The 12801-nt window shown below is 35.3% G+C and overlaps 1 protein-coding gene across 10 annotated transcripts in view; it reads left to right on the plus strand.

The window, feature by feature from the left end:
- FAM135A (family with sequence similarity 135 member A) overlaps positions 1 to 12801 on the plus strand; it is a 60126-nt gene that overhangs the window by 20297 nt on the left and 27028 nt on the right. For all 10 annotated transcript variants that reach the window (XR_014494444.1, XR_014494445.1, XM_083379543.1 and 7 more), the window contains 6 exons: positions 898 to 977; positions 2143 to 2282; positions 4311 to 4381; positions 5759 to 5932; positions 8488 to 8614; positions 9305 to 9458. Coding sequence is in view for 8 of the 10 variants with exons in the window: in XM_083379543.1 (XP_083235669.1) it covers positions 898 to 977; positions 2143 to 2282; positions 4311 to 4381; positions 5759 to 5932; positions 8488 to 8614; positions 9305 to 9458 (746 nt within the window). In the remaining 2 variants the exon portion in view is untranslated. The remainder of the gene's footprint in view (positions 1 to 897; positions 978 to 2142; positions 2283 to 4310; positions 4382 to 5758; positions 5933 to 8487; positions 8615 to 9304; positions 9459 to 12801) is intronic.

Raw genomic sequence — 12801 nt, forward strand, 5'->3', positions numbered from 1 at the left:
TCAGTATCTTCATTCTGAATCTCATTTGTATACATATTGCTATTCTTTTTCATGTCCCAAAGAAAGAAATTTCTTTATGGCTGTTGTTTTCCTGAAAAGTGAAATAAATATTCATTACATCACGCTAAAGCATTGAAAATTAACATATCTTCACATGTCCTTGTGTTTTGAATGCAGAAATTTCCATGTTAAAATTTACTAAATTCTAAAGTTGACTTAGACTCAGTTTGGTGTCATGGTTAAAAGTACTAGACTAGGAATGGGGAAACTTAAGTTCTAATCCTCTCTCGGGCATAAACGTATGTGAATGACTTTGGGCCATCATTAGGAAGAATGTATTAGTAAACCAGTTCTGAAAATGTTGCCAAGAGCACTTGGATGCCCAGAAGTGAGGGTTGATATTAAGGACCAAAACTACAACATAGAAGAATTACTATACATTGTAAAAATTTATATTCCTATTTTCGCTTTGCTAACAAAGTTACAACCTACCTGAAAGAGGAAATTTATGACCTGGATCTAAAACTCTGAAGGTCAGAGGACCCCATTGCGAATTTGTGCTAGCACTTTGGTTGCTCAGCAACATTTACAGCCATTTGCAGCATCCCATGATCATATAACTATGTTTTATGACACCTTTACCCAACACTTTACTTTTGGTTTCTAGAAAAATTGCACCATAGTGAACAATGGGTTCACTTAATGTGCATGGCATTTTCAGCAGCAGTCTTTGTACTCTCCATGTATAATTTGTTGACTTTTGTATTTTTTACATTATTCTTATATGTTCTGTAAATCATATTGAAAACCATATTAGTTTAAAGTTGTGGTAAAGTGTTTAAAAGGTGAACATATCATAAACAGAATAATTCTAGAAATATTCTTTTTGTCTTGAAGATTCTATCAAATTCGTGCATCTATGAAAATTCCTCCAAGAATACCACACAAAATTGAAGCAAACTTATTACGTGCAACTAGTAAGTATAAATATTTCATTAATATTTAAGCTTTATAATTGCTGTTTAATAGTACTTTTATTAATAAGTTATCAGCTTATTAACATTACATTATATATTAAATAATTTTAGTGAATTGATCTTAATATTTATGAGAAATTTGAGCATATGTGCATTTTAAGGCTTCTGAACAAATGAAAAAAATAGAGGAAAAATGGCCAAAATTGTATTTGCAGTTATTTTTTATTGTTCTCTGTTGTGAAATTGTATAGAACAGGGGTGTTGAACTTGTAGACCACGGCCCGGTACAGGGCTGCGGCCTGTTGGTCACCGAGAATGGGAATGGCTGGCGTGTGTGCCCTCCCCACTTATGCTAGTGCCGCCGCCACGTGGGCGCTAGCAGCCCTATTTGCACATGCATGGGAACACTAGTGCGGCCGCCAGCATCACACAGGTGCTTGCGGCCCGCAGGCGCCAGCACCGCCGCAGGCGTTCACGGTCCACAGGCACGTGTGTGAGTGCTAGTTCCACTGCTGTGCGTGTGCCCGTTTGTGCATGTGCGTGCATACACATTTCCCTGCTCCTCCATTTCCCTCCAGGCCGCCAACCTGGAAAGGATGGGGAGCTCTTTTATAGAAGATTGACTAGATTTTGTTAAAAATTTATTAAAGGAATTTTTACAATTATATGAAAGCCACTTTGAATTCAAAATGTTTATACGTGTTTTAGGCTTCATAGTATTCCATTATGATAGTATTTTAAACTTGGAATACTTTTAGAATAGTTGGAAAAAATAGCATACTGATCAATAAGTTCAAACAATCTTTTTTTGATGTCAAAACAGTAAGCCGTTTTAAACTTGGAACATTTTGAATTTAAAATACTTTTGAGTGTTTCTAGAATTTCTCTTCAGACCAGATTAGAAATACTAATATTGCTGAATTTAACAATGGTTTAAGAAGTTCCTAAAAATATTATGGACACTTGCCATGCACACAGACATTTACAACAATGGCTGCATTGATTTTTAAGGTGTGCTCTGGTTCTGCTTCACTTCTGTTCCTTAATGCATCAACATCAGATGTTCCTGTTTTTTAATGGCTGTATATTAATTATAATATATGAGTTTGTGAATAGCAATAAATTTTGAGCCATGATGACTGCTTGCCAATGTTCTTGTTTTCAGGTGCTGATCTTGCCTTCCCAGCTTCTGTCCATGACAATGTAGTCTGCAGTAAAACATTTCAGATTCTCTACAAAAATGAAGAGGTCTGTGTGAACGATGCAATGATCTTCAAAATTAAAATGCTATTGGATGAAAGAAAGGTAATACTGGCATCTGCTTAACTAATGATATATACACATACATACATCCATGCATACACATACATACATACATACATACATACATACATACATACATACATACAATTAATTCATGGGTGGCTACCAAGAATGTTAAGAAAAGCCCTGGTGAATGAAGACTAATATATTCCAAAATTCTGTGTACGTCAATAGACAACCAAAGCATTCAAGAAGCTCAGAGCCATTAGATGAGTGGGAAGAAGACAAATATTTCAAATAAATAAATATTATCCCACTGGATGTAGCACCTCAGTGCTATGTCTTTGCAAAGAAACAGCAAGCCAAGATTCTCCAGAAATTGGGATGACCTGATATCATCCTACGCAGCATACACAGTGTTTCTGTATGTATGGATAAGCATAATTTTGGGAATACTGTAGACAACATTTTATAATTTACCAGAATGTCAACATCTTGGCTGGCCCACCTCTACAGCACAATCTTTTCAGAGTTCTTTTTCAAGACTTAATGAAAAAGAATAAGATTAGGGTAAGAAATGTGAATTGTTTTTCCCCTTTAGAAATTAATTTATTTTCAAGGTTCATAAGGCAAAGAAATTTTTAGTCTCTTATTCATAGGTACTAAGTGTACTGGTGTAGAGACTGTTCTCCGACCTAAATGATAGCAGAGAAATGTCCAAATGGCTAGAATGTGACTTTCTCTCTAATTCTAAGCATAGTATTACACGTAGTCCTTGACTCATAACCACAATTGGTACCAGACTTTTAGTAACAAAGTAATGTGGTCAAAAATTGAGGTGTCACATGATTGCTCTGCTTAACAACCACAAATCTGGACAATCCCTATTGCTATCGTTACGTGATTTTTACTGCTTGTTAACTGACTACCTACCTTAATCCAAACCATTCCAGGCTTGGTCCCTCCCATCTACAAACATTAGAAAAGGCAGGGACTACCTCCCACTCCCCCTACCCACCTACCTTCCTTCCCATTTATACCCTTTTGGCCTCCTGTAAACATTGATTTTTGGCAAATGTCATACATTGCAATAATAACTGGGAAATTGCAAATGGCCCTAAATGTTGATAGGTTGCCAAGTGCCTGACCACATGACCACTAGGGAGCCAGTCCATTGGAAGGTCATAAATACCTTCTCAGGGTCTATCATAACTTTGGTTGCTAAGTGACAAGTCATAAGTACTACCTGATAGTTAATAAAAACTTCATTGATATAAATTGCATAATTAATCCTACTCTCTTAATATGGTTGAGAAGCTGAATGTTTAGCTATGATACCATCAGCCACATTTGTGGGGAGTGCACACCCATCTTTTTTTCTTTGGAAACCTGAAAAGGCTAGAACCAAAAGTGCAAATTAGCCTTCAGAGCATGGCTTCCCAGTTACTTGTTGGATCCATTCCTTTCATTATCTCTAGAGAATATTTTATCTTTGCAATCACGGCTCAGTAAGAAGAATTGAGATGTTTGGTACATGTTGTTTCAGATCCAGTTATCAAGACAATTGTTCATCTGCCCTTTATTTTTCTTTGGTATTCTCAACTGTTTATCCAGTGGTCCAAATTACCTGCCAGTATTGACAATTTGGTTCTGTCAGCATGGAATGAGAATGACTGGTCTCATGCCATGCATCTTGGTTATAAATGATTTATGTTCCCTGGCAAGCCAGCAAAAAAACAAAGCCTTGGATTATTGAAGCAGACAGAGTAGCATGCTATTTATATAGAACTTTAAAACACATAGGTCCATTTTGTACAAATAATACTGGATTTACAATCCACTATTTTATTACTCAGTGTTTTAAATTGTACTAGTAACATTTAAAAGCATTGTTTGCTTTGCTCTTCGTTGCTTTATACTGCATAGAAAGCTCTTATATGAAAGTATTTTAGTGTATTGTAAACAACGTTGTAATTATGAGCAAATAAAGAGAAATATATAAATATTGTATCTTTCAACATGAGAATGCATGGTAAATCATAGTTTGTGTAACTTATTTTATTTTCCTAGATTGAAGAGTCTCTTAATGAAATGAATTTCCTACTATCTTTAGATCTGCACTTCACAGATACAGATTATTCGTAAGTTCAAAGCTAAGTTACATATTGGTCTTGATACAATTACATTAAATATTTATATTTTTCATCTGGAGTGGCATCTTATATACATTAGTTCTGTGTGAATCAATGTGTGCATGGAATTTTTTTGGGGGGGCGTCATTGTTCATGTAAAGTTGTAAGTATTGAGCTCATTCTTGTATTAACCTGCCCTTAATATTGAAATAAGAACGTCAGAGGTTGTGTATTTTTGATTCATTATGAGATTTTAATGTTTAATTCAAAAATACTTTCTAGATTGGGTTACATAAAATGATATAAATTGTAAACATTATTGTAATTAAATAAATGTATCAAAGCCAAATTAAGGATTTTGTAGTTATTAGTTCTGAGATTGCCTTATTTGCTTACATTTGAATTTGTTATTATATACTTTGTATGTCTGTGTATAAACACAGTTCCATATGTTTGATATTTGATATTACAGTATACATTATAATTGTGTATATGATGTCATATTGCAGTGATGGCGAACCTTTTAGAGACCGAGTGTCCAAACTGCAACCCAAAACCCACATATTTATCGCAAAGTGCCAGGGGCCGCATCAGCATTGTGGTGCCCTCAGGGTGGGTGTGGGGTGTGACCTACTGGGTGGGCTTGGCTGCGGTGGTCATGGCAGACTGGATGGGTATGGCCTGCTTGATTTTGCTCATGGGGGGATGCCTGTGGGGGCTGGGCAGGATTGGGGGAGATCCAGAGGGTCTCTGGTGGGTGGGGCGGAGAGCAGGAGGCTTGTCCTGCGGGGTGAGGCAGGGGGTAGGGCGGGGGTGCCAATGCTGTGGGGCAAGGCGAGGCAGGGGCAGCTGCTGCCTGACACCATCAGCCCCCGCACACAGAGGCCAGCGAGCGCATGGGGATATGATCTATCACCTCTACACGAGCTTGCCAGCCAGCTGCTTTGCCTTCTTTGTGCTGGGTGGGGCTGCTGCTCCGGATGCCGGCGCCGGCCTAATGGACCTGCGCAAGCTGCTGGCGGTGGCAGGCGTGCCCACAGAGAGGGCTCTGAGTGCTGCCTCTGACACGCGTGCCATAGGTTCGCCACCACTGTCATATTGCTTTCATTAAAGGTTACAACTGGTTAATATAAGATTTTCTTTAGTCTTCCTTATACATGGCATCTTCTAATGATTTCATCAGAAGATTATTGTAAGGTCCTCATTAAACAAATTATCAAATGAGAATGAATACTAAAACTATATATTATAGAAGATCTCAGTTATTGTATTCTTGGATTCTTAATCCTAGTGTTAAATTATTTTTTAAATAATTTAAGTTGTATATTTGTTCTTTTAAGCTATTAACACATTTTTTTGCCTGTGTTTATGTTCTTTTTCATTTAGACCAGAGGATCTGAACACGTTGCAGCTAATTAGCAGCCGAACGCTAAAGTTGCACTTTACCTTACACCGAGGCCTTCATCACTACGTTAATGTTATGTTTGATTATTTTCACCTCTCTGTCATCTCTGTTGTAGTGCATGCCTCTTTAGTTGCTCTTCATCAGCCGTTGATAAGGTAATGATTAGAAATGTTCTGTTTTTCAATACTTTAATGTGATTAAATTGAATCCTATTTTGTTGGTTTCATTAATAAAACTTCTTGGACAGGTAATTAGATTGCTAAAATTATTAGATTATTAAATCTTTAGACATATTGAATATTGAAATATTGAAATATTTTAATGTTAAACACTAAAAAAATAACAAATTGTGTTAATTATTGTTATGGAAAGAAAGCACTATAAAAACAGGATGGCATAATTGTATTGTCTGAAATATGTGAGTTGGTTTCTTTGCTTTAGCTAAAAATGAAAACTGAAAGCTTAAACTTTCACTTAGTGAATTATATAATTGAGTGAATTATATAATTAATTTATGTCTTATTCAGAAGTTTGAACTAAAATTCTCTTAATAAAATGGTCACACTCATTTTTAAAAAAATTTCCTTTCTCTGTTAGTCACTTACATTACACGACATTCTTTTTAATAAGGTTTCCTGATTTCCAGGGCACCATTCTTAATAACTGAAGCTGCGTTAGGGAAGATTATTTTGACTAACTCTATTATGCAAATAAAACTCCATAACTCTTTTGACAGTTTGAAAACTGCTCAAGTGGTTCTCAATAGACTTTTTTCATTTGAATTTCCAATTACTTTGTATGTATTTTGGTCAGGGTATGTCTACTGAGGCCCATCAAATATCAGTTCTTAATAGCTTTAACTAGTATGTTCATTTGCAGGGAATCGTGGAATTGTACTTAATATGAAAAACCCTACTTGCTAGTGTAAATATTTCTTTGGGACAAAAGATACTATCTAAATTGATCATTATTTGAGTATATTTCTCTTGCATTGAGCACGTTGATGCAAACTGATTTTTATCTGATATGAAACCACTTATAGTAGATGTATTATACACATAAGATATCTGAAGAAGGTATAGTTCTCTGCAAACAACTGAATGTGAAATTATTCCTAAATTAGCATTGTAGAATAGGAATGGGAAAGGGAGAAAATATAGAAAAAATACCCAAGCTATGTATGTAGTTGTAGCTTGAAACATCTCATACTTTTTGTTCAGATTATGAACTTGCATTTACCCTACCAGCAAGCACTTATAAGTTATGTTTCTGATAGCGTGGCATCCTAAAAGTCACTAGGTATCCTTCGTACTGCTATCCTAGCACATTTATTCATGGGAAAGGTTAAACTTTGTAGTAGGGCTATGCAAAGCATTTGAAATAAGTACTTTGCAAAGTGCATTTGCATGGACAGCATGCTTCAAAGAGTTAAAGAAGTTTCATCGTTTGCAAGGTTCATTTAGCTGCGTCAGAGATGTCATCTGCTGCTGGAACAAGAGAGTGTGTGCACAGATAGTGCTTCCATTAGATCATTCTGCTGTAGTATTCATTATTCATGCAATGCACTTCCCGTTGTTACATTTGTTAAGTTTGTACAAACCCTTGCTTTTTACTTAACTAAGCACATTTGAAAGAGACCTAATTTTGGACCCAGAAGCAAAGGGAAAGAAAGCGGAACAAACTTATTTGTTCTCTTAATGAAAAATATGATCAATTACTTTGGTTTTGTTTTTTCTTACACCAATTCAAAATTATAAAACATACAAATGAATTAATTTGTGTATCTCCCCTCAAATGTGCAAAGATGCACTTTTTACTTTGGCAAAAAAAAAAATTGTTTTCTCTACATAGTGATATTCCAATATAGTTTTTTATATATGCCGGTTACAAACTTATAATATGATTATTCACTTTTCCAAAAGTAATTGGTTAGCAAAAATTGTTAAAAAGAAATAACAGGTTGAATCGGTAAATTTCAAGTAAAAAAAAATTACCTCCCTTTCTTAGAGTTACATTTTTCAGCTGAATGAAAATTTTTAAAGGTACTTTCAAAATTTGCCCCTAAGATGACTTCAGAGACTGTTCACATTTAAGCAACTGTTTATCCGTTCATCTGCAACCATCTAAAATATTACAGATAGTCGGCAACTTACAACAGTTTACTTAGTGATCGTTCGAAGTTAAACGGTACTGAAAAAAGTGGCTTATGATGGCTTTTCACACTTACAGCCTTTGCAGCATCAGCATGGTCATGTGATCAAAATTCAGATGTTTGGCAACTGACTCATATTTATGATAGCTACATTATCCTGGAGTCATACGATCACCTTTTATGACCACCTGACAAACAAAGTCAGTGGGGAAGCCAGATTAACTTAACAACCACATTACTAATTTAACAACTGCAGTGATTCACTTAACAACTGTGGCAATAAAGGTCGTAAAATGGGGCAGCACTCACTAAACCCTCCTGCTTAGCAACAGAAATTTTGGGCTCAGCTGTGTAAGTTGAGGACTATCTGTAGTTACAATAATCTAAATAATATTTAATTTTAATCTGGGCAGTATAGTGGCCTTATATACCAGTTGCAACAAATACTGAACTAGTAGTTTATATCAAGTTTAAATTCTATGCTATTGATTTTTTTCCTGTAGACTTTGCACTTTTGTATTTGTTTTGATGTTTAATTCTTCCTCCATTTGTTTTTAGCTTTCCTCGCCCTATAAAGAATACTTGGTTAAACAGAAATGCACCAGCGCAGAGCAGGGATTCTGTGATTCCTTCTCTTGAAAGTGTTGTCTTTGGCAACAATTACACCAAGCAATTATCAGCTGATGTAAGATTGGAATTATTTTGTCTTCTTAATAGACTAAAGAGTGCATGCCTTTTACAGAATATTTTTTAAGAAGCAAAACGTTATATGGAGTAGATACTGACAAATAGCTGCTATATTAAAATATTGCTTAGTAGCAATACTGGTCATGATGCTATATAATAGATCTTTTTTTTACAGTACTGCAGCTGTTTATTTATTTGATTGAGAAATATATCTTAAAAAGTAAACTTTTTAAAAAGTTCAGTGAACTGTAATATTGAATCTTCCCTCCCTCCCTCCCTCCCTCCCTCCCTCCCTTCCTTCTGGAATTTATTTATTTATTTATTTATTTGTTTTTATAAACCGCCCTTCTCCCGAGGGACTTGGGGCGGTGTACAGAGTAAGGTAGGTATACAGATTGAAACAATACTGAAAAACAATAGTCAAAACAAACTGGGACCCCAATTAGAGCTATCAGGCCAGGCCGGACTGCTGGAACAGGTAAGTTTTTAAGTTGCGCCGGAAGGTGCGGAGGTCGGGGGCCATCCGGATTGCCCTTAACTTTGGGTGTTTGCGTGTGTATATGTAGTATAGGTGAGGGGGGAAAGCTTATATAAAAAGAATGCCTTGGGTAATATCTTGAGTGTTGTCCTTAAACTTGAAATAAAATGTTGTTTCCTTATGACTTAAAAATTATAAATCCATTTTTAGGGCTGCAGTTTTGTAATAGCAGAACCTTTCTTGAATCATGCTTACAATCTTCACCATACACTTTGTGCCAGTTTGCTACTCGCTTTCAAAGGATTACACGGTTATTTTACCAATTTATCAAATGAACTGCCTTCCTGTCACAAATTAGACGCAGGTATGTCAAAATCTTTTTCCTTCTATGGCAAAGCCTATATGGCACTGTATTGCTAATATACATCTTAGGATATAGATAATACAATAAAAATGCTGTCCAAAGACTTAATTATGTATTCTATTTTTGTTACATATTTTGATTATTCCTTTAAAAAGTAAAAATTACCCTTTTTTCTCATATGTTAACATATCCACAGATATGAGTTATAATTATATTAATATTATACTTATATTAATTATATAATATATTAATAAGAATATCCTGTGCTCCTAGATCATGGGTGTCAAACTGCCGGCCTGTGGGCCGGACGCATCACAATGAAACAGCGCCCACCCCATTTCCGGCAATGGGGGAAAAGCTCCGATACATCGTGCGACGTCATGTGACATCGCGAGTTTGACATGTCTCTCCTAGATCCTTAACACTTGCAAGAAAAATTGCTTTGAAGATAGTTATTCTGTATTCACAGGCCTTCATTTGTCCATATTAGGCAGACACATTTATTTATTGTGAGCAGGATTACTATAATTTTCTATGTGAATTATATATAATCCATATATAATTGATCTTATAATTATATATAAGATCATGTATGAATTAAAGAATGTGTAGAATTTTGTTCCATTAAATCCAGTTATTCCAAAAAATATGGATTGAGCTATCTGTCTGGTCACTGGTTTAAGCAGGGCTATGCAGTGATCTGGATTCAGAAGGAAAAATATTTGGAATATGCATGGACACCTATGTCATAACTATCAACAGCTCCTTAAAGAAGCTGAGTATTTTCCTGGCTTACAGCAGCCTAAAACAAGAACATTTAATTCAACAAAATGTGATCAGAGCATACCTTTATCACTTGGTCTCTTGAATATTGAAAAGTGCACGGCCCTAATCTATTGTTACAGTATATCTATAAACATTTAAAACATTTAAGCTTATTTGTTTCCTTTGGATAACAAATTGTCGAATACTTTTTGAAAATGATTCTAAAAGAGTTTTCCCCCCAAATTAAGATCTAAGGTTCTTTTTCTGGTTTGACACCTAGGTCAAAATAGTATACATATTATATAGTCCATATTTGCTTTATTTGCTTTTATTCACCAACTCTAGTAATCACAGAGGTTCCTATGCCAAATAATTCGCTTAAAAAAAAGAATTCTGAGTTGATTGGAAATATCAAAAACTAGGTATTTGTGAGCTGGTATACCAAAGAGAAAGGCCAAGTGTGCTCACAGGTGTCCAGTGGGCACCAAGTTGGAGTCATTTCATGAAAAATATCCCTGTTCCTGATCCAACACCTCAAAACAAACTACAATTACAAATATTTCAAATATATTTGCATTAATAACAATCAGAAATAAAAGCTAAAACTTCCTGCATAGTATAATAGGATATACACTTAGAAAACAGTTTTCTTTCAAACAAAGGGCTTACAGTTCTTTCTGAGACCGTGTCATGTGATATGGCGATTTAGTATAACCTAATACTGCATATTGCATACAGTGGAGATATGATACTCTATATAACTTTGATATAGTGATAATAGAGCGTTCTTAAAGGAATATTAGAAGCTTTAATTGCCTTCATCACTTTTACTAATACAGGATAAGCCGAGGATTTAGAGACATGGAGATAAACATATAGTCACTGTTAAGACAAGTACAGGTAGTTCTTGACTTGCAACCATTTGTTTAATGAACATTCAAAGCTGTGATGCTGAAAAAATGATTTATTGCCACTTCTTATGGTTTACAACAACCCTGCTGTCACAGGATCAAATTTTGGGCACTTGATAACTGGCATGTATTTGCAGTGGCTGCAGCATCCCAGTTCACGCTACCTTCACAGGGGGTTTCAGATAAGCAAAGCCAGTGGAGGAAGCTAGATTCATTTAATAATCATGTGATTTGCTTAGCAACCACAGCAAAAAGGTGTTAAAATTGGGCATAGCTCACTTCACAACCACATTGCTTAATGATGGAGGTTCCAGTCCCAGTTGTGGTTATAAGACAAGGACTGCATGTACACTTCTTGTTCATCCCATCCGAAAAGCAAAATAAATTCACTTAAACCAACAGTTAAAAAAAACGCAGACAGAAGGAGTATCAGCATTCATCTGATTTCTAGCTTGATAATCATTGTGCACTCTACTTAGTAATAGCAAGAAAGTCTTTATTGATACAATGGTTAAAATGACAAAGAAAGACCCGGTTGTATTTGCAGTTTTTTATATATATGTACAGTAAACTGCTTTTTGGAACTTCAGTTATTAAAGATTTAATGTTGACAGAATTAGAAAGTTAGCAGCTGTGTTCAAATTCAATATTATGCTACGTTTCTAGACGATCTAGTTTACCATGAATGAGCTGCATGTTGGTTCATGCTTGTCTCTGTTTGCTGACATAGCAGCTGGGGTCACACTATTTTTCCTACTCACTAAGGGCTACAAATTAACCAATTGCTATCTTGAAAAAAATCAACTTTAAAATAGAGTTTTTAATATATTATGCTTTTATTGCTGACATTTCTCTAATATTTATTTAGATTTTTAGATATATTTATAAAACAGATTGAAGCCAGAACCCTTAGAAGCTAACCATGAGTCCTAACCATGCTTCTAAATTTCAATGGTGTGATTTTAAGGATCTTCAGAAATGAGGATATGCTAGTGTAGCTCCATATAATAAATAAACATGTTATGCTGTTTTAACTAAGAAAATCTACTATTGCCACTTTAATGTGGGAAATGATCCAGCAATCCAAGGATCCAGATATGGTCAAAGAGACTATGCCTTTTCTTCTGGGTGAATTTATCAGATCATGCTCCTGGAAGAGTTAGCATTAGGGTTAGCACGAACAGAGTACTATATTTACAGCAGATTTATGCATAGGTGCACAGGCTGATCACAACAAATTAATAGTCTCCATAAACCTAGTTTTATATGAAATAGCATATAGATACAGCTCAAATCTATTAAATGTACATTAAGACTCCAGCAATTACCTGCAGATGCTTGAATCTGACATGGAAAAATATTTCAGAGGGAACATAACTATATTTGTCGATACCTTCTTTAAAAAGCCACACCTTTTCCTGGATTTATACTGCAGCCACCTCATCCCACAAAACTGTTTATCTTAGTTGAGAAATCAAGATTCAACCAAATCTTTATACTCTGTGGCCATCTACTTAAAGGCATGGCTTCTTTAAGGTGTCATCAAATGCAATAACATGTACATATTTTCTCTGAAGCACTTTTTCCACAGAACATGCAAATACCTGCACATTCCTAGACTATAGGTTGTTGTCCTCATCTAAAATTTTATTAGAATATCAAAATAT

The sequence above is a fragment of the Vipera ursinii genome, assembly GCF_947247035.1.
Source record: "Vipera ursinii genome assembly, chromosome: 1".
Lineage (NCBI taxonomy): Eukaryota > Metazoa > Chordata > Lepidosauria > Squamata > Viperidae > Vipera > Vipera ursinii.